This window comes from Phascolarctos cinereus, unplaced genomic scaffold, assembly GCF_003287225.1.
Source record: "Phascolarctos cinereus isolate Bilbo 61053 unplaced genomic scaffold, phaCin_HiC Scaffold_4;HRSCAF=312, whole genome shotgun sequence".
Classification (NCBI taxonomy): domain Eukaryota; kingdom Metazoa; phylum Chordata; class Mammalia; order Diprotodontia; family Phascolarctidae; genus Phascolarctos; species Phascolarctos cinereus.
Window position 1 is genome coordinate 184191291 of NW_027555847.1, and position 21395 is coordinate 184212685.

General features: G+C 39.9%; 1 protein-coding gene and 1 non-coding gene across 2 annotated transcripts in view; one reads left to right on the forward strand and one right to left on the reverse strand.

Moving 5' to 3' along the window:
• Positions 1–16716: 16716 nt before the first annotated feature.
• The window catches only part of CEMIP2 (cell migration inducing hyaluronidase 2), a 98419-nt gene continuing 93740 nt past the window's right edge, over positions 16717–21395 (reverse strand). Inside the window, 2 exon segments of the mRNA XM_078152816.1 lie at positions 16717–18680; positions 20616–20719. Coding sequence (XP_078008942.1) covers positions 18484–18680; positions 20616–20719 — 301 coding nt within the window. The 3' untranslated portion in view covers positions 16717–18483.
• On the forward strand, positions 19114–19216 carry LOC144457216 (U6 spliceosomal RNA). Its single transcript, XR_013486542.1, has one exon. It is a non-coding gene; the product is annotated as a U6 spliceosomal RNA (small nuclear RNA).

A 21395-nucleotide genomic window follows, 5' to 3' on the forward strand; every position in this document is an offset into this window, starting at 1 on the left:
TCACTTTTGTATGACCATAGGAAATACCAAATGATACACAAAAGTGAATGAGATTTCTAAATGGGAGTAAGATCGAAAACTTACTCAAACCAAGAGAGAGGGGCCTAATCTTACCCAAGAAAACTCAAGGGAAGCAAACTGGCAAATCAGGACATGTTGAGGGGACAACTTCCCCTACATGTCTGCAGCTTCCAAATTCTTTCTTCATCTGTCTCTCCTGCAGAGTTTCTTTGGAAACAAATGTAATTCTCTCCAAAAAGCACTGGAATCAATGTTATGGAAGTCGCATGTAATTATACAGCATCTAACTCAACATTCTGTTTGCCAGACAGGAGTCAATGTCTCCTTCCTTACTCAGTATGTAGCACAGGGGCTGTTTCCTTCCAGTGTGACTGGAGAAGAGCCAGGTTACAAATGCAATAAGGCACTTGTGAACCATAACATGCAATTCAAAAAAAGCTTTACTAGTGACAAAGTATAAAGAATACAATTTCTAAGATTAAAAAGATACCAATTCAAATGAGACCAAAGCAAAGCAACCAACCATGCTAAGGCCATGACAACTCACTATGCTAGGCCAGAAAGGCATAGCTCACAGGGCAGTAAGAACTCAGGTAAAACCTCTTTTGACAAGTCCCCATAGGACTGGCCTTTTATACCTTAGTCAAGAAGGAAGACAAATGCTCTTCCCCACTCTCCCTTAAAGGACCAGCCCAGCCTACATATAACAGGTTCCACTCCTAACACAGGAGGGAGTGGAAAGATGAGGAACCTGAAACCCAGAAAGGTTAAATCATACCACCTAAGAACTCACTAGTAGTAAACAACAAGGTCAGGATTTGAACCCAAGTCGTCTCCAATATTCTATAAAATAAAATGAAATGGTAAAATAGAAAGACCAGGAACCTGAAGGCTAGAAAAAGAAAAGTGATTTGCTTAAAGTCAGCTAGGGTAGACCCCGACTCTTCAGCCAAGAATCTCTTTTACTACACCATGTTACAGAAGATGAAGACATTCTATCCCTAGTTTAAGATTACAGGGCAAATCTCAAAGAAACATTTCAATACTTTCAAAGTACCATACCTTCACCTTCTACCGTGAGGTCCTTGAATAAATGTTGAAGGATCAAATTCATTGACTTCACTTTCATTGAATTATAGAATCTCAGAGTTGGAAAGAGCCTCTGAGGTCCCTCTTTTCCACATCATTCCACATCCCTTAACATGATTCCAAATTCTCTCCTCCGTTACTCCATTTTCCAAAGAAGAGGTGGCTTTACTCTCCAGTAAAGCCATCCTCTCTTCATTTACCTTTGATCATACCCCTCCTGTATTTTCCAGCAGATTGCCCTTACTATCACCACCCCTCTCTCTCTAATCATCAGTCTTATTCTAGCTAATAGTTCCTTTCCTACTACCTACAAAAATGTTGACATTTTCTCTATCTTCAAAAAATTTTCACCAAACCTTGCCATTCCCTCTTACAGGGTTAAATGACTTGCCCAGGGTCACAGAACTGGTAAGTTAGAGTTGAACTCAGGAAAATGCATCTTCCTGACTTCAGCCCAGTATTTCAGCACCTAACTGCCCCCCTAACACAGAGTAAGCACTTTAATAAATGTTTGATTCTCTGATCTTCAGCAAGACAATTATTTTACTTCTCCCTAGTTGATTCTCTCTCACTCCCAAGGTGGCTATTCCAAACCTTCTCTCAAGCGTGCCAAACCATTTACTGTCCCCACCCCCTTTGATGAAGAGCTCACTTCATTTTTTACTGAAAAAAAAAAAGAGTCCATTCTCTCTAAGCTCACTATCATCCTATATCTTCCCCTCCCTTTCTCAACCAAACTCCCAGGGAAAAAAAAAAAAGTTATCTGTAACTATTGCCTTTACTTCCTATCCTCTCACTTTTCTACTGAAATTGCTCTCTCCACAGTTCTAATAATCTCTTAATTGCCAAATCTAATGGCCTTTTCTCAGTTCTCATCCTTCTTGATTTATGTACAGTATTTGAAATGGTTGGTCACCTTTTTCTTCTTCTGGATGCATTTTCCTTTATGGATTTTTGTGACATTTCTTCCTCTTGGTTTTCTTCCTAGGTATAAAATTATCTCTTTTGCAGGATCATTGTCCATATCCCACCCCCTAACAGTGGGTAAACCTCAAGGTTCTGTCCCAGGCTGCTTTCTCTCTCTATGTTTCTTAGTGTCTCTCTCTGTCTGTCTCTGTCTCTCTGTCTCTCTCTCTCTCCATAAGTTTCCTTGGATTTAGTTATATTCTGTATGCAGATGACTCCCAGATCTACATATTTTCAACTATAGTCTCTCTCTTGAACTCCAGTACTGCATCTCTAAATGCTTATAAGATATTTCAAACAGGATGCTCCATAGATATCTCAGGGTTAATCATGCATAAAACAGAATTCTATATCTTGTCTTGTCAAACTCATCTCTCTTCCAAACCTCCCTATTATGTTAAGGGCACCACCATCCTTCCATTCAGATTCTTAATGTCATTGTCGTTTTCATCTAATCATTTTTATTCAGCTTAAATAGCCTCGCAGTTGTCAAATGTCATCTTTGACATCTCTTGCAACCTTCTCACCATCCACATAGCCACCACCCTAGTTCAGACACTCATCATCTCTTACTTGGATGTATTCAGTAGCCTCCTAATCAGTCTCCTTGTCTCAATTCCATCCCTACTATAATTCATTCTCAACACTGGGTAGTTTTCCTAAAGCATAGATCTAATAATTTAATTCTCCTACTCAGTAAACTCCAATGACTCTCTATTCCTCTAGGATCAAATTTTAAATCCTTTGGCATTTAAGGCTCTTCCTAGCCTGACTCCAAGCTACCTTTCCAGGCTTTTTACACATTGTGCAGTCAAAATGACACTTCTTACTGTTTCTCATATTTACCACTTGATTTTCCATCACTGTGACTTTCGCTCTGGCTGCCCCACCCCATTCTTTGAATACAATCCTTGCCTCAAAGAATACCTGCCTTGCTTCAACATTCAACTCAAACAACAACTTCTACATGAAGCCATTCCTAATCCCTCCCCACCCCAAGCTGCATGGTACCCTACCTCCAAAAAAACCACCATATATATCTATGTCATCTCCCCCAATTGAATCTCCATGGAGGTAGGAGTTTCACTTCTGTCCTTTTATCTCCAATGCCTAGCACAATGCCTGACATCTGGTATGATTTATTAGAGGCTTATTTGTTGTTCATAAGATCATTAGTAAAGAGATAGAATAGACCATTGTTGCTGACTCTTTGTGATCCATACTATCCATGGGGTCCATTGGCAAAGTTATTGGAGTGTTTTGCCATTTCCTTCTCCAGTGGATTAAGGCAAACAGATGTTAAATGACTGGCCCAGGGTCACACAGCTAGTAAGGTCTGAGGCCAGATTTGAACTCAGGTCTTCCTGACTCCAGGCCCAGTGCTTTATCCACTGAGCTATCTAGCTACCTCCAGAAGATGCCATTGGGTCCATCAAATACAATCCCTTCATTTTACAAATGAGGAAAGTGAGGTCCAAAGAGTTGAACTAACTTGCTAAGGGTCACACAGATAATGAATTTTCTATCCCAATGCCCTTTCAGTGCCATTCCCCATGCCTGGAATTCACTTCCTCCTTACTTCTGCCTCTTAGTATCTTTAGTATCTTAGTATCTTTAATACCTTAGTTCCTCCAAAGTTCAGCTCATGTGTCACAATCTAGATGGTGCATTTTCTGATCCTTCAGTCACTATTGCCTTTCCCTAAAAACCATCATGTATTTTGTATAGGCTTATATATGTACATATTTTCTCCCCTGCATATCTACTTGAAGATAAGGACTAAGTTTCATCTTGTCCTTGTATCCCCAGTACCTAGAACATAGCAGGTGCTTAATAAATGCTTGTTGGTTGACTGATGATTGAATGAGTGATGCTGAGACTGTGTCCCAGATACAGGCACTTAAAGTTTATTTAAATCATGGAATGAAATCTCAGAGTTAGAAGAGACCTCAAAAGTCATCTAGTCCAACACCTATATGGACAGTAATCCCGTTGAACAGCACCCTTAACAAATGTTCTGGTAGGCTCTGCATTTCCGCTTTGGATAGCTCTAGCAGCTGTTAGAAAGTTTCTTTCTATCAAGCCAAACTCTGCCTCTGTGCTACTCACCCAACACTCCTAGTTCTGCCTTCTGGAGCCAAACAGAATAAATCTAATTTCTCTTACATATGACAGACCATAAAATACCTGAAGACCTTGATCATGTTCCCCCCAAGAACGTAGGTTCTCAAAGTTTGAAGACACCTCAGAAGCCAATTAGTTTAAACATAAGGGAATAAGAAATTCTCCTACACAACATACAGGGTAGATAAGTCGACTGTCTACCAAGGCAGTCCATTCCACTTTGGGAATAACTCTAATTGTTTGTAGGTTTTTCATTGTAGCTTCTACAGGTTCCTACCTCTGCCCCCTTAGGCCCCCTAGCAGAGCCAGCTTTGAAAGGAATTCTCATAGGATCCCTATCTACCTCCACCTGTTCCTAATTTAGTCATTCAGAGCTGCTTCCCTTGAGTGAATAATATATAACCTGATTGCTTTAAGTGAGCCAGATTTGCACTCCTTCTGAAATAAAACAAGTTTGGGTTTTTTGCTTGTTTGTTTTATGGTTTTAGAAGGAAGAGAGTTCTGGTTCTTTTAAATAAAAGATGTTTCTTCATAGACATTTTTTTTACAAGTTTTACCTTTGTTTCTACCAGGATCTACTGTGTTCAAGGATCTTTCAACAAAAGTTCTAAATTTCTACAAGATGGCTTGTTAAAGAGTAGTTCCTTTTGATGCATTGAGCCTTTAAATGAGACTACTCTTTATAAAATGGTGCATTATTTTAGTTAACTTTCTGATATCTGTAATAAGCAAGGCAAAGACAATCCAGAGAAATTAAATTCACTGAAAATCCAAGGCCTCATTTAATATAGTTTCAATTTCTTTTTCCAATAATTCTCTTATCAAGACTTTTAGTAAAAGAAAGAAAGAGAAAGAAAAAAGAAAAAAAAAGCTTAATGATCTAAATTATATCAGCTACCCTGCTTTTTCTTTGGAGGTGTTACCAATGATCAGGCACATAGCAAGATGGAGAAAGAGAAGAAGCCAGGTCTCTGGGTTGTCCTCCAATAATTTGTCCTGCATTTACCACAGCAATTCCAGATTCAATCATTTTTGTACTTTTCCTTTCATTGAAAAGCAGTTACACCAGTTGACTTCAGAACAAAAATGTTTGTGTGGAACTCAAGAATTCTATTGCTGAAGCGGCCAAAAAAAAATTTTTTTTTTGTATCTATGTCTTCCTCTGGGTCAATCCCTGTAGAATTGGAAGGAGAATGGCAGGTCCTGCCTTTGTGCTCCTGGGACAGTTGGGACCTCTGAGGTGACGATGGGAACAATAAGCTGTATCTGTCTGTGGATGACACAGAAAACAGCAGAATGCATGAGTACAAATATACATGCACACAAACTTTTATATGTGTACCATGCCCACATGTATATATCATGTACATATTACATTATCATAATTCAAATTATTTACACACACCATAAACATGTATTATATACACATGTGCATTATACACATCCATTGTATTATCTACACATATGCATATATATTCTATTCCCTACTTCCCTGTTCATTAGCAGAGAATCAATTTACAGTAATTTCTTTCCTCAGATATAAAAAATGACACATAAATACAGCAGCCATTTAGTGAGTATCATATGGGGATGGGGATATCTACAAAAGTATGAAAACTGTTATTCTTGCCTCCAGTCAGTGAATATACATTTATTAAGCACCTACTATGTTCCAAGCTCTGTGCTAAGCAGTAAGGCTACAAAGAAAAGTACAAAACAGTCCCTGCCCTCAAGGAGCTTAAAGTCTAATGGGGGAGACAACATGTAAATAATTGTGTAAAAGGTATATGAAGGAAAAATTGGAAACAATTAACAAAGGGAAGGCAGTAGGATCAAGAGGGATTAAGCAAGTTTTCCTGAAGAAGGACAGATTTTAACTGGGACTTGGAGGAATCCAGAGAATCCAGGAGGTGGAGATGAGTTGGGAGAGCACCCCAGTCATGGGAGACAACCAGAGAAAATGTCCAGAGCCAAGATATGGCATATGTTGTTTGAGTGAGGACTAGGAGGCCAGAGTCACTGCAGAGTAAGTGGTGGAGTTTAAATTTGTTCTGTAAAACTTGGACTCAGGCAAAAGGCTGCACCCGAGGACCTAGAGGGCCACATGTGGCCTTGAGGCCACAGGTTCCCCACCCCTGTTTGAAGGTACAGAAGACTGGAAAGGTAAGGAAGTGGGCAGATCACGAAAGGCTTTGAAGGTCAAACAGAGGATTTTATATTTTATCCTGGAGATGACAGGGAACCACTGGAGTTTAATGAGTAAGAGGTGACATGGGCAGATTTGTGTTTTAGGAAGATCACTTTGACTGGAGTGGGAAGAAAGTTGTAGCAGGCAGACCAACCAGCAGGCTATTGCAATAGTCCAGGTATGAGGTGATAAGGGCCTGCACCAGGTACAGGGTACCACTGGGGTGATGACAATGTCAGAGGAGAGAAGGAGGCCTAAATGGTAAGTGTTGTGATGATAAAATCAACAACCCTTGACAACAGATTGAATGAGTACAGGGGTTAAAGTGATTAAGTAGTTGAGGATGACCTCTATAGGTTGTGAGCCTAGGGAACTGAGAGGATGTTATGGTGCCCTCAACAGTAATAGGGAAATTTGGAAAGGGAAGAGCCTTTGAAGGAAAAGATGATGAGTTCAGTTGTAGATATATTGAGTTTAAAATGTCTACCAGACATCCTGTTCTAGATGTCCAAAAGGCACTTGTACATATAAGACTGGAGGTCAGCAGAGAGGTTAGGACTAGTTAAGGAAAGTTGAAGAAACAAGATCTTAGATACTACTAGTCATACACACACTACTGAGCTTTGTTCCTGATAGATGGTAGACCAGCAAAAGACTTGAACTCAGTTCCCAGTTTCTGTTTCAGGCTTCTTTGGGGGGTGCCAACCTATTTCCCCACCCCCATCCTCCATAAGACCTATCTGTATAAGCCAAGCCCCTAGCATGGCACCTTGGATATAAAGCTAATAGGTAAGTGCTTAATTAATTAAATTTTGTCTCCTGTGCTTCCATTTCTTCATATAGAAAAAGAGATAGATTCTTGCTCTCATCAGACTTGAAATATCATCACCACGAAGATTGACTCAATTTTTGATATTCAATAGCTTCTCAACCCCCTCAGTTGCCTCTCTCCTCTGATTCCAGGATGAGAGGGCAAAGCAAAAACTCCTCCCAGAGCCTTCCTTTATAGAGGGCTTTGAGCTTTCAGAACTTTCCAGGCAACTGTCCATTTTCCATCAGCAGCCCTGCTTGTTTTGAGCTCCATAGAACATCATACCCACTGGTGCCCCCTTTTCAACTTCCTTATGTGTGTTGTCTTTCCCCATTAGATTGTAAATTCCTTAAGGGCAGACTGTCTTTCTCTTTCTCATTTGTATCTCCAGCACTTAATAAATGTTTATTGAATTAAAATTAAATCATGGTGAAACTATACTTTGGTGAAATCATTTTTTAAGAGCTAAGACACATACAGGAGGGATGGGGGAAGGGAATAATCATTTATATAGCACCTACCATGTGCCAGGCACTGTGCTAAGCACTTTTTACATATTATCTCATTTGATATGACCTAAGAATTCTCAGTTCCCTCTGTCACTCAGATGTCTGTGAGTAATCATTGCCCTTACATCTACCTGGAAGCTACCAAACAGGAAAACTATAAACAGGAGCAAAAATGGAGAAAAGTAAAACTCAGCTACAAAGTCAGAGAACCCAGCTAGTTCCCAGCTTACCACAAACCAACCCTTAGTGGTGCTGTCAAAGTAAAAACACAGCCCATTAGAGCCACTCTCCCACAGAACTCAAAACCTAGTCATTGGCAAGAGAAATGGACAGGCTATTTGTGGTTTATACAATGTCTTATTTTAAAATTCACTTCTAGATGTGGTGTTTAGATCTAAATGGTTTTTATCCTGTGAACTTTTCCAAACAAAGCCTTTCACATTTTGAGGTTGTTTTTTCCCCCCCAAGGTCTCCCCATCCTCTGTGTCACGTTGACCCAAAACTCACCAGACCTCAACTACCATGCCCATTCCATGCCATCTGTTCAAAATGTGGCATTCTGATGTCTGCCAGCCATGAGGACAAAGGGTCCCTTCCCAGGAAAATAACCACAGAAGATCCCACAGATAGATCTAGCATCCGACAGCAAAGTGCTGCTAGGGAAGAGGAAGTGATTTACGATACAGAGAGAGGTGGAGGCAATGTTTACTTTAGTCGTCTCCCCAGCTGCCATCCTTTCTAACTGTGACCTCTGTTGAACATGAACTGGGAAGCAGCTGGGTTTAACAAATAAGCTATTGAAGCCTCAAGCCCACCTCCTTCAGCACAACATATACCAAGTTGCTGATGTGAAACAATTAGCATTGTGGGCAGACAAGTGACTTGCAATTCACAAAACTGCTGTGTTCTTTGGAATTCCTTGGGCTTGGACTGGGCTGCTGGCCACAGCTAGATTCTTTATTCAGTACAAAGAACATTCCTCTGAGCTGTTTGTTCCTAGTCCTAGAATGCCTATGGAAATTTTCCTAGGAAAATTTGTCAGCGCAGCCAGGCTGGCCAGAGATCTCCCTTTTGAGCAATTGCCTCTCCCCAAGTCGGAATAGACAACAAGGCAGAAAATGTTCAACAGCAGATTGCACGAGAGAAACTGGGGCCCCTAAGTTCCCATTCAAGGAGTATTGTGAGAAATGGTTGCTCTTTCTCATTTTGTTTGTGCCTCAAGACTTAATGAATCCAAAGCCCTGGTGCTCTCTTTGGCCATCTTGACTTGGCTCAGCACACTCAGCTCAAACCCAGATGTTGATTCTATCCCTGCTAACAGGTCCATCTTCTAGCCAGAGGTGGCCCATGTGGTGGTATGCATGCACACACAAAAAAAGCACACAGTTTCTATTCTAAAATCTCCTCATACTTTGGACAAGTAGAAAGTTCAGGCATTTGGTATCACTGCAGAATAAAATGCAGTGTTGAGAGAAATGTACAGTTGATGGAGATAGTAGAAGGAATGAGGCAGAGCTGGGTGGGGTGGGGGTGGGGGAGACAGGCTTACAAAGCCATGACATAGTAACTATGGGATCCACAATGCTGGGATGGACAGCTTTTAAACCGGGGTACAACAGTTGGATTTATTAGCAACAACACTGATTATTATCCAGGAAACATGGCTTCTACTCTTAGCTTGGCCACTATTTTATCTATGTGGCCCTCAGGAAAGTCAGACCTTAGGAGGTCTCAGTGTTCTCCATATAAAGCACTAGGTTTAAGCTTGTCCCAGACTGAAGATTTTCTAAAAACCTATGGCCAAAGAACATTTCTAATCATTGAAACTCTGAGAAGTTTCATGTTTTCCATCCTGGGAAATAAAAGAATGGTAAAAATGAAAGCAGACTGAGTCACCTAGGAGTACAGATAATGCCCCCTGTCTGGAATTCACTCCTTCACCTCTGCCCTGCAGTATTTCTAGCTTCCTACAAAAGCTACCATGAATAAAACAAAACAAAACAAAACAAAATGAGAGATTCTAGGCTCACATGGACTCATGTTTGAAATACAGAAAGTAGTACCTAAAGCAGCTGAGAAGTGTATAAAAGAGATGGGCAAGACTGCTTCTCCCATTTCATAAAGGCCACAAAGGAAGTGGTCCTTCCGATAGGAGTCTAGCCTCTTTGGCCTCGATCAGGAACAGCTCCAGTCACTGGAGACCAGTCAGAGGAGTTCACTACCTCCTCCCATCCAAGAAGATGTCTCTCAGCTAGGGACTCAGTACCCATGTCAAAGTCAACAGGAGGTGTTCCAGTCTAACAAAGATGGATGTCCTGAAATCTCATCTGGTGAAGAGGGACAAACCATATCAACCGGAGTTTCCTCCAATCACATTTGTTATTTTTTTATCTGCTAATTGCTAATCTTAATCGCTACATCTGATGATTCCAGTTCTCAGTCTTTCCCCCTTTTTTTTTAACTTCTCTGCAGCATCTGACATTGAGAACCCTTCTTCTTCTGAATACTCTCTTCTTCCTGAGTGTTTGAGATACTACTCGGGTCCTAATTCTTCTACTTGTCTGATGGCTCTTTCAGTCTTCTTTTCTGGATCATCTCAAATGTCCTTCTCCAACTATAATTTTTTCCTAGGGTTCTGTCCTGGGCCTTGTTTCTTTTCATTATGTATTCTCTTCTTTAGTGATCTCATTAGCTTCTTGCCTAGAGTTACGAAGACCAGCCTCAGACATTTACTAGCTGTGTGTTCCTATGCAAGTCACTTAATTTCTGTTTGCCTCAGTTTCTTCATCTGTAAAATGGGGGTAATAATTTCACCTACCTCCCAGAGTTCTTGTGAGGGTCAAATGAATTAATGATTGTAAAACATTTAGTACAGTGCCTGACATATAGTAAGTGCCATATAAATGTTAGCTAAAAAAAAAATCCTTCAATCTGCCTCAGTCTCCCCAACTGCAAACTGGGAACGGTAACAGCACCTACCTCCCAGAGTTGTTGTGAGGATCAAATTTGTAAAGCACCTAGTACAGTGCCTGGCACATAGTAAGCATGTAATAGTTAATTTCTTTCCTTCTTTCTTCCTTGCAGCTCTAGGTCTGTGATCCTATTATATAATCTGCTGAGAGAGGAGGAAGATATGACACATAGGCAGATAACTGTGATATATGTAATGGGGGTTTGTTTCTACCTGGGGTACAGATTCTATCAATGTGTTTGACTTACACAATCTCTCCCCATGGAGGAGGCTCTGACAATACTTCAGGAAAATCACGATGCCATGTGGGAGTAGAGCATTAGAGAGATGGTAGAGAATGGATGGTTGGCAGGAGCCCTGCCAACTGACTGCCTAGCCAAACTGTCGGCATCTTCAAAAAGCCTGAGTCAATTGCATAGGCTTCTCTCTTTGTCTCATTACCATATGGGGGAGCTTGTTGGCTCTTTTGCTCATGAGACCATTTGGTAAGTGGGGAGGACTTTGGGTCTTCTCTCTTCTGAGACCACGTGGCCCCAAGAACTAAACCTTAATCTTTTGTCTTTCTATATTAGGTGAAGAGAGTGGAGCATCTAACTTGGGAGTTTGAAAGGTTAGGAGAGCAGCCATAGGAATTTAGGAGTTGAAATCCAGACCAGGGTTTACAGCCAATGTAGAATAGATGCCCTGAAGAACTTACCTTTGGGATTACATTCCAAAAGAAAGATTTATCCAGTAGGCATGCCATATCTGGACAAAAACTTGGTGAGACTGAGATAAATTATGAGCCTAATTCCTCCCAACCAACGGGAGATTATGCCTCAATGTGTTGGGGAAAATGTTAGTACTTTATTTTTGTTACGTCTTTGTGGTAAATATTCCCTTGCAAAAGCTAATTGATGTTAAATAGTTAAATGGAACTGGGGTTTCAGTCATAGGCTCCTAACAATGAGAGGAACATAATCAATAAGGGCTTGAACTGATGGCATTAGCTAAAAGATATCCTTTCCCTTCAGTTTCATCCCAAGAATCCCAAAAGGAGATATAGCAGTCCAACTCTGGGCAAGAAAAGCCAGAGCACGAAAGAGGGCTGATCAAGGGAGCGCCAATCAACCTGACCAGATTATAGAGGATAGACCTTTATCTGGAGGCATCTGAAGGGCACCTCCAATGGAGGTAAGCATGCACACTGCACCTGGCTGTGAGGACGTAAGAAACATCTCTGATTGGTTGCCATTGACTTGGCTGCTTCTGAGTAAGTGGCAACTGAATGTCTCATTGGAATTACTGCTCCTCTCCTTTTAAACAAAGTTAATCATGCTTTTCTCTCCCCTCTCTTCCCTCTACAACTTTCTTCCCTTCTCTTCCCCTCCTCCTTGTCTTTCTCTCTCTTCTCACTTTTACTTTCTCTCCTTCTCCTTTTTCTTCTCCTTTGAGCCAGGGCTACATCAGAACACAACAATAGGTGGGGAGAAAAAAATTCTCTACCCACCCCCAGGACTGGATAAAGGGTAGATGCAGGCAAAGTACATGATAAGTTGTATATGCTTACCTAGATAGCATGAGCTTCTTGCACTTCAGATTTCTAATGCTTTCTGATGTTCTTATTCTGTTTCTGAGAGCATATTAGAGACTAGAATTCCAGAAGATAGGCCTTGCCTGCCCTAGAAGCCAATACGTTGGTAAAGTTCTTGTAGGAGTACATGGAAGAGGTAGGTATGTGTTTCTGTTTGGCCTGAGAAAGAGCTCCTAAGAGTGAATTTTTTCAGTCTTAAAGGTTACTGGAGGATTGGAATCACGAACCATGCCAAGGCGATAAGGGTTTGAGGGTACGGAGACAGTAGATCTGGAACTTGTCAGTCCCACTGTTGACAAGAGTTGTTCAGACAGCCCCCATCTGACATGAAAGGGACTATTTATTCAGCTGTACCAGACTTGTGTTTACCTTCAGGGGAAATCTAATGGGCTATTTGAATGTTTTGTGATTCTGTTTCTGTTCACAGTTGCCCTTACATCTTCTGAATTTTCTGCAGGGGGGAAATAAAAGCTATCCACTGAGATGATAGATAGATAGATAGATGGATAGATAGATAGATAGATAGATAGATAGATAGATAGATAGATAGATAGATAGATAGATAAAATGTAGATAGGTCCATCTAGTGTCTGCATAGTTATTAAGGATCCTGATATGCACATCATGAGTGTATAAAAACAGTTCCCCAGAGTGAATGCTCCTTTGGGGTTAGACTCCAAGATTTGACTGGATCTATGAGAGCCCAGAATCCTTTGGGAGGACCTTTAGGCCATGCATTACATGCAACAGTGAAGTTCAAAATAAAATGTTATTTTAGATCTGAGAAATTGGCTTTATGTAGGAGGTGGAACTTCATAGAATGTCAGACACAGAAGGGACCTAACTGATGACTTCTAAGGTTCCTTTAAGTTAGAAATATATGATCCTATGAGCCTTTGGTCCTGTGAGATTTTAGACTAAGGGAAAATGACTTGCTCAAGGTCATGCATCTAGTAGATAAAAGACCCAAGTCTTCTGATAACAAGTCTAGTCTCTTTCCACTATGACTTTGTAAAAGCTGGCCTTTAAAGGATATGTAGAATATTGCCAGACAAGAGAGGAGGGAGTACATTCAAGAAGACAGAGGCATAGGGGATAGAGCACTGCACTTAGAGTCCAGAAGACTAGGGTTTGAGGCCTGCCTCAGACATTGATTAGTTGTATGACTCCAGGCAAGTCACTTGGATTCTCTGAACCTCAGTTTCCTTATTTGTAAAATAAGTTTCCTTATGTGTAAAACTGGACTCCTTACCCTCAAAAGTCACTTTTGGCTCTAAATTCGTGATTCTATGAAATAGCAAATAGAAAAAGACAAGAAAACCTAGGACATTGTCATAGCAACAGCTGCATTGGTCTAAAGGGTTTTCTTGTCCCAAAGGTGTAAGATCTAGAACCACAGATCATAATTCTGGGGCTGGGTCACAAAGGTAGTGGGTATCAGGGGTATTTAGTATTCAAATCCAGTTCTTTTGACTCCAGGTTGTATCGGCAGTAGTATCTGAATCCAGTCCTTCTTGACTTTTCTTGATTGGAGTCTAGTACTCTGTCCACTTGCCATGCTACCTCCCAGGGGAAACATAATAATAATAATAACAACAACAACAACAACAACTATTGCCTGAAGGGAAAACATTAATTCACTGTCAACTATGGAAATATTGTATAATTTTCATTTTTCAGTCATGCCTAACTCTTTGTGACCCCATTCAGGGTTTTCTTGGCAAAAACACTGACTGGAGTAGTTTGCCATTTCCTTCTCCAGTTCATTTGTCAGATGAAGAAACTGAGGCAAACCAGGTTAAGTGACTTGTCCAGGATCACACAACTAGTAAGCATCTGAGGTCAGATTTTAACTAAAGAAAATGACTCTTCTTGACTTCAGGCCTGGCACTCTATCCACTGTGCCACCTAGCTTCTCTTAATGCTATATGGCCATGAACAAATCACTTTACCCCTCTCAGCCTGTTTCCTCATCTGTAAAATGAGTTTAGTAATCCTTCCCAAGGTTCGTGTGAGGGGGAAAAAAAGGTTGAAAGAGTGGGAGAAAATTTGGAACTCACATTTTTTTAAAAGGCTGTTTAAAAGGTCTTTACGTATAAATATTGAATTTTAAATTAAAATAAACATTTAATTTTTAAAATAAAGTATTTAATTTTTAAAAAAAGAAAAGAAGTAAAAGGCTTTATAAACTAAAAGATGACTATACTAACCATGAAGCCTATAGTTTAAGTTTGGCAAGGGTTAACAGAGATGTGACTTGAGAGAATGGAACATAGGAAGAACACATTTTGAGAGGGGGAAGGAGAGAAAGTAGAAAAGATGCAGTAGTTTGGGGACCTGCTTGGCCTGGAAAGGGGCAATGGGACTACTAGCAGAAACAAGGAAGGATAGCAGAGAAAGAAGCATAAAGAATAGCTCAAGCTATTCTTCATCCACATCTCAACTTTGCCCGTGACTACACCTGCCTCTACTTAATTCTAGTTCATATTCTGGCTACCTTCCTCTCTATCAGTATCTCCTTCAGAAAGCAGAGAGTGCAAAGGGCTAGTGAAAGCAATTCGGGACTAAAAGGCTAATTTAAAATGAGTCAGTCTAAGCCTCAGTTTCCTTATTTGAAAAAAATGTGGTTGGATGGGATGATCTAAGGTCCCACTTAACCCTAATACTTATTACGTGAGTTTAACTTTTTAATAATTTGTTACCAAATAATCAAAGGGAATAAACAATTGGCCCCAATAAAAATGTGGGATTGTCCATGATGTTTACCTTTAGCCAGAACTAGCAGAGATAACTGGGATTCTGTCTGTAGCTGCCAACATCCTAGTCGGCACTATTATTCCCCCATGTTTATGAAAAGACAGAATTTTGTGTACAGTGAGGAAACTAAGGCATAGAAGTGTTTAGTGGCTTCTGTGGTCCTTTCCAGCTCAAAATCTATGATCCTACAATCCTTTAGGCTGAGCTGATACAGGTGAAGATATTTTCTAATATCTTAAGGAATGCCTAACGATCAGTCTGTCAAGATCTGTTCTTCAGACTCATCACCTCTCAGCAACGCCAGGACCCAAGACAACTCCAAAGGACCCATGATGGAAAATGCTGTCCACATCCAGAAAAAGAACTATGGAGTCTGAATGCAGATCGAAGCACATTACTTGATCTCTCTTTTTTTGTCTGTTTCTTCTTTCTCATGGTTTCTCCCATTGGTTCTAATTCTTCTGTACAACATGACTAATGTGAAAATAGGTTCAATATGAATGTATATGCTGATCCTATATTAGATTGCTTGCTGTCTTGAGCTGGGGGGAGGGGAGAAATGGGGGAACAAATTTAGAACTAAAAATCTTAAGGCAGCGAATATTGCAAACTAAAAATAAATAAATTTTTTTTTAAAAAATCTGTTCTTCCTCCCCAACACTCGTCTCCAACCCACCCCTTCTCTCTAAACTGAACATATCCAGTTAAGAGTATGTGAAAGTGTTCATTTCTGATGAAGTCAACAGAAGAGGGGGGCCATAAATACTAGAGAGTCAAAACATCAGCTCTGAGACTGCTTGAGGTCCAAATACCACAGGGCTGACTCAGCCTTTCATCTCTCATTCCAAAGTCAAGAAAACTGAGTTTGATATGACATCTCTCAGGTGGTAGAAAAAGAATCTTTCAACAAAACCTCCAAAAAGAGGCTGAGGACACTTGAGATCACCTTGCATTTCTCATTATAGTAGCACATTTCTTTCTTTTTTGGGGGGAGGGGGAGAGGAGCAAGAATCAAATACCTCCATCTGATTGAGAGCTACCATCTGCTTGAAATGCATGGATCAATTTACATGACTAAACCTGTTTTAAAAAAAGGCTAACAGGTGGTGGATAAGACTATCTATATAAAAGTTATCCAAATAAATTGTGATTAGACCTTATTTTGACTTATGATAAGCATTATAAAGCAATGTGAGATGCTGAAATAAAAAAAGCATGCCTATTATAACATCATTTTAATCACAAAGAAATATTTATTGTTAGGGAACTGGGCTAGAGTCCAAGACTAGAGCAGTATGGGTATTTTTGTGGTTTAGGTCAGAGGTGGTTTCTGTTATTACCTAATAAAAGTTCTCCTTTGCGGACAGTTGGCCCCTCCTTCCTTCTTTCAGTAAAGTCTTTACATTTGGTTTCTTGAAGAAGCACCCAGGATACTCTGACTCCAGTCACTGATGATCTAATTTGTGGATTGGTGGCATCCAAAAATCAGGAAAAAGAAAGCTTGTGGAGTCTCACTGTGAGTGGCTCCTTTAGTCAATGTGGATGAAAGCCTACTCCCAAAACAGAGCTGTCGAACTACTTGGATCACAGAGAAGTTTACCAACCTGTGTCCCTTTTCCCAATCCCAATCCATTATGACTCATAGCAAGTACTTACCTCATCCCCTTTCAAGGTAAACTTGATTAGAGAATAAAACTGAACACAGTGTTTTTACAATTGGAAAAGTTTTATTGGTAGCACTTTGAGGTAGCGTACTTTGTAAAATAATAGAAAGAGTCAGAGCTGCTCATCAATTTCCCCTTTACTCAAAGGCACTTGTCATGCCCACCCCTGCATATGGTTGAAGAAAGTGAAGTTGTGTGTATTAATGCTCAACTCCCTCCCCTAACTCCCCTCTCCCCTAGCAATCCCAACCCACCCCTACCCTCACTTGTTTTATTTATAAAACCTGATTAACTCAGTGACAAATGACCCAACTACCCACCTATTGATTCCTTTTTCCTATTGGATTAGCAGTGTAATACAGTGGAAAGAACACTAGATTGGAGGCAGAGGACCTGGGTTTGAATCCTGGCTCTTACACATATGATCTCTGTGACCATGGGCAAGTCACTCTATCCCTCATCCCCATCCATGAAATGAAGGGTTTGGATTAAATGACCTCTAAAGTTTCTTCCAGTCTAAATCTAGTATCTTATAATCTGTTGCCTAAAGGGTCTAGCTACTCCCCTTGCTGCATAGAACCCTCCTCCTTAGTATCCACAAACGCCATGCACATAATTGGAGAGTGAAATAGGGTACAATTACCACTTTGTTCTACTTAATCTCAAAACTATGATGAATCAGGATAACCTACTCTTTCTAGACTATAAAAAGGTCTAGTTCTACACTTCTTCCATGAGATCTAGGGCTTCAGAATAGATCCAGAAGCTCATTCCCTTACCTTTGGGAATAACCATGTCAGGAGGTAGCTAGCTTCCTAGGACCCTCAGGCAGATCTGTGAGCAGAAAGGCTTACGGCATCACTGGAGCCCAAGCAAGGCCCAAGGTTCTAAAAAGTCACAGGTCAGGAAGACAGCCTGATTATTAAATATGAGTAACAAATGTAAATATCCAACTTAGCACTGCATATAAGACACAAATATACAGCTAAAGCAGGCTAAGGATTAAAGCTGCAAAATGGTCCCAATCAACTTCAAACTTTAATACTGGAATTTTTTAAAAATCTCCTGATGTTCATAGGTTAAGAAATTCTTACCTCAGAAATAGCCCTTTCTTCCCAATTCATTTCACTACTAGAAAACTGAACACACACACACACACACACACACACACACACACACACACACACACACATACACATAACCCCCACAAACTCAGTGTAAAAGTGAACAAAGTGACCGTGTCCAGACAAGGACAGAAGCCACGCCTGAGCTGCCACTTAGAAACTAACAACAAAAATAAAGTCAGTCAGTAACACGTAAAATCCTCAAAGTCTGCCTGAGGACAGGCACAAAAGAATCATCTCCACGTGCCACCTGGTCAGTTCAAATGGCTAGAAGACACACAACTGAATGTCAGACTTCAAGTAATCCAAGGCGCAACAAGACTTGCCCCCAAATGAGCCTCAGGCACATTCTTGTGGACACCCCAGGTTTCTCCACAATACAAAAAAGTAGAAAACTGTTTACAGTAAATACAAACTAGGATGGGGGAGGGGGAAGACGGAAGGACCTCAAGGGAAAGGGAGAAGAGACACTCTGAATACACTGGCTTTACAAACAGGAATCAATTCTTGAACATTTTGTACAATGAGAAGGTGCACAGATTGGCGTTCGAAGCTGTTGATTCAGGCTTCTTTCTGTCGCAAACAGCAAAATGATTTCCTCAGGTTTTAACAGTGTCATTTAAAATGCCATAAATTAAATAAGTTAGTTCACATTTTCCCCTAGCACTTAAGTTACGTTTTAGTCTCTAATGTGCTCTTGAAGCTCTCTTTAAAAGTTCGAAGTCTCTTCTTCGGATACTGTGCACTTTGTCGCAGCCATACTCTTCCAGTTGTAAAGGTATATATTTTTCAAGCAGCCCTAGGCCCTGTCCAGCAGGACTGGTAAACAGTTTAGTCCACGCTGGTTTAAAGTTTCCGCTGAATCCCAGGAATACTATACTCCCTGCAACATAAGAGCCACGTAAGTTCCGTGTCAGGCCAAAGTGTGGTCAGACCAGAGATAGCCATGAAATCCACATTCTCTTAAGTCAGCAAACTAACTCCTACCACCCACATCTTGTCCCAAGTAACAAAATACATTCCCATACTTCTCTTTTTAAAAAGCCCTTTCACTTTTAAATTTGCAGTCCAGCATGGTGGCCTTCATCTGGAAGACACTTCCCCATTCCCTCTCACTTCTCTGTTCAAAACACTCCTCTCTGGCTATTAGTCTCCTAAATATTTTGTCTTCCTCTATTAGAATGTAAATTCCTTGAATGCACAGACTTTCTTACTTGCTTGTTATCTATATCAGCCTTGCTAACTCAGTACACAGCATATGGTAAGCACAGAATAAATGCTTTTGGAAGGTATAATGTCTCATTAAGACCCTTTTCATGCTCCAGCAGCACATATACTAAAATTGTAATGATACAGAGAAGATTAGCACAGTCCCTGCACAAGGATGACATGCAAATTTGTGAAGCCTTTCAAATTTTTGTAGAAGGGGAAGAGGATGGAGGGGTGCTCACAGAAGGGAGGGCAGAGTTGGGGAGGTGGTAGAAACAAGACACTTTTGAGGAGGGACAGGGGAAAAGGAGAGAGAGACTAGAATAAATGGGGGGAAATAGGATAGAGGGAAATACAGTTAGCAATCATAACTGTGAAAAAATTTTGAAGCAAAATTTCTCTGAAAAAGGCCTCATCTCTCAAATATATAGAGAAATGAGTCAAATTTATAAAAATAAGAACCATTCCACAATTGATAAATGATCAAAAAATATATACAGTTTTCAGATAAAGTAATCAAAGCTATCTATAGTCATGTAAAAAATGTTCTAAATCCCTACTGAATAGAGAAATACAAATTAAAACAATTCTGATGTACTACCTCACACCTAATAGGCTAGAAAAGGAAAATGACAAATGTAGGAGGAGATGTGGGAAAACTGAGACACTAAAGCACTGTTAGTGAAGTTGTTAACAGATTCAATTATTATATAGAGCAACTTGGAACTATGCCCAAAGACCTATAAAACCATGCATATCCTTTGACCCAGCAATACCATTACTAGGTCTGTATCCCAAAAGAGATAAAAAACATAAAGGAAAAGGATCTATATGTACAAAAATATTTATAGCAGCTCTTTTCTGGTGGCAAAGAATTGGAAACTAAGAGGGTGTCCATCAATTGGGGAATGATTGAACAAGTTATGGTACATGATTGTGAGGGAATACTAATTGTGTTATAAGAAATGATGAGCTAGATGCTCTCAGAAAAACCTGGGAAGACTTACATAAACTGACTCAAAGAGAAAGAAGTAGAACCAGGAGAAAACTGTGCACAGTAATAGCAATATTGTAAGATGATCAACTGTGAATGACTTAGCTATTCTCAGCAATACAATGATCCAAGACTTATGATGAAAAATGCTATCCATACCCAGAGAAAGAACTGATGGAGTCTGAACACACATTCAAAGCATATTTTTTTTAAACTTTATTTTTCTTGGATTTTTTATTTTGGTCTATGTTTTCTTTTACAATATAACTAATATGGAAATGTTTTGCATGGCTAAACATATATATAACCTATGTCAAATTGCTTGCCTTCTCAATGAGAAGGGGAGGGAGGGAGAGAGCGAATTTGGAACTCAATTTTAAAAATGAATGTTGAAAAAATGTTTTTACCTACAATCGGGATGAAATAAAGTACTAAACAAAAAAAAGATCCTATTCATAAAGAACAGTCAATGATGGAAAAGAAAGAAAAAGAGAGGGTATACCTTTCAATTTTTATTTCTTTCATTCATTGAGAAGTTAAAGTCCCCAGTGAATACACAAAAATGTAGATAGCATAAGCAACTTAAGAGTTATCCACAAAAATGTAAATACCAACCTTTGTTATGAAGATGAGCTGGTTTGGCTAATCCCAGGGGTATTAATGCTTCAGAAATATTCAGATTTTTAATTTCTCCTCTTGTGCTCAGCAGAACAATTGACCTATATTTTACAAAATTCAGAATACTTCATTTTCATTCAGTGAAATATCTATTACATACACACAAATGCCCCTCCTCTTCTCCAGCTTCATAGCCTTTACTTTCTCATAAACTATTCCCAGCAAAGACAAAATATAAACCAAGATAAGCCATAGATATTTTAGGTAAACTGAGCTAGTAAAGGGCTCAGGCTGTAACTCTTTTAGTAGAGGGTACAGAATCAATGTGTGATGGAAGCAGCCAGAATTCCCTTCTAAAAGCCAAGCAATCTCAGCAGCAGGACGCCTCAAAAACACTGAGTCTTAAGAAATCCTAAAGCTTTGGCTACCTCTGCATAGATGAGAGCCGCCCAGCCTGGTCTCATGGAATGCCTTCCAAACATCTGCCCAGGAATTCAGTGACTCTAAAAAGGAGTTCTTAACCTGAGGTCCAAGCTATCTTTGGATAAATTTTAGACATTCTGAGAACTTAAATGGGAATATATATTCACACACACACACAAACATACACACACACACACACACACACACACATACACACACATACTCACACACTCACACTCACATTCTTTCATTAACCTCTAACTGAAATTTAGAATTAGCTTCAATTAGGAATTTTTCTGGAAAAAAAAAAGCATTATTTTGATAATGAACCCATTGGCCTCACCAGATTGTAAA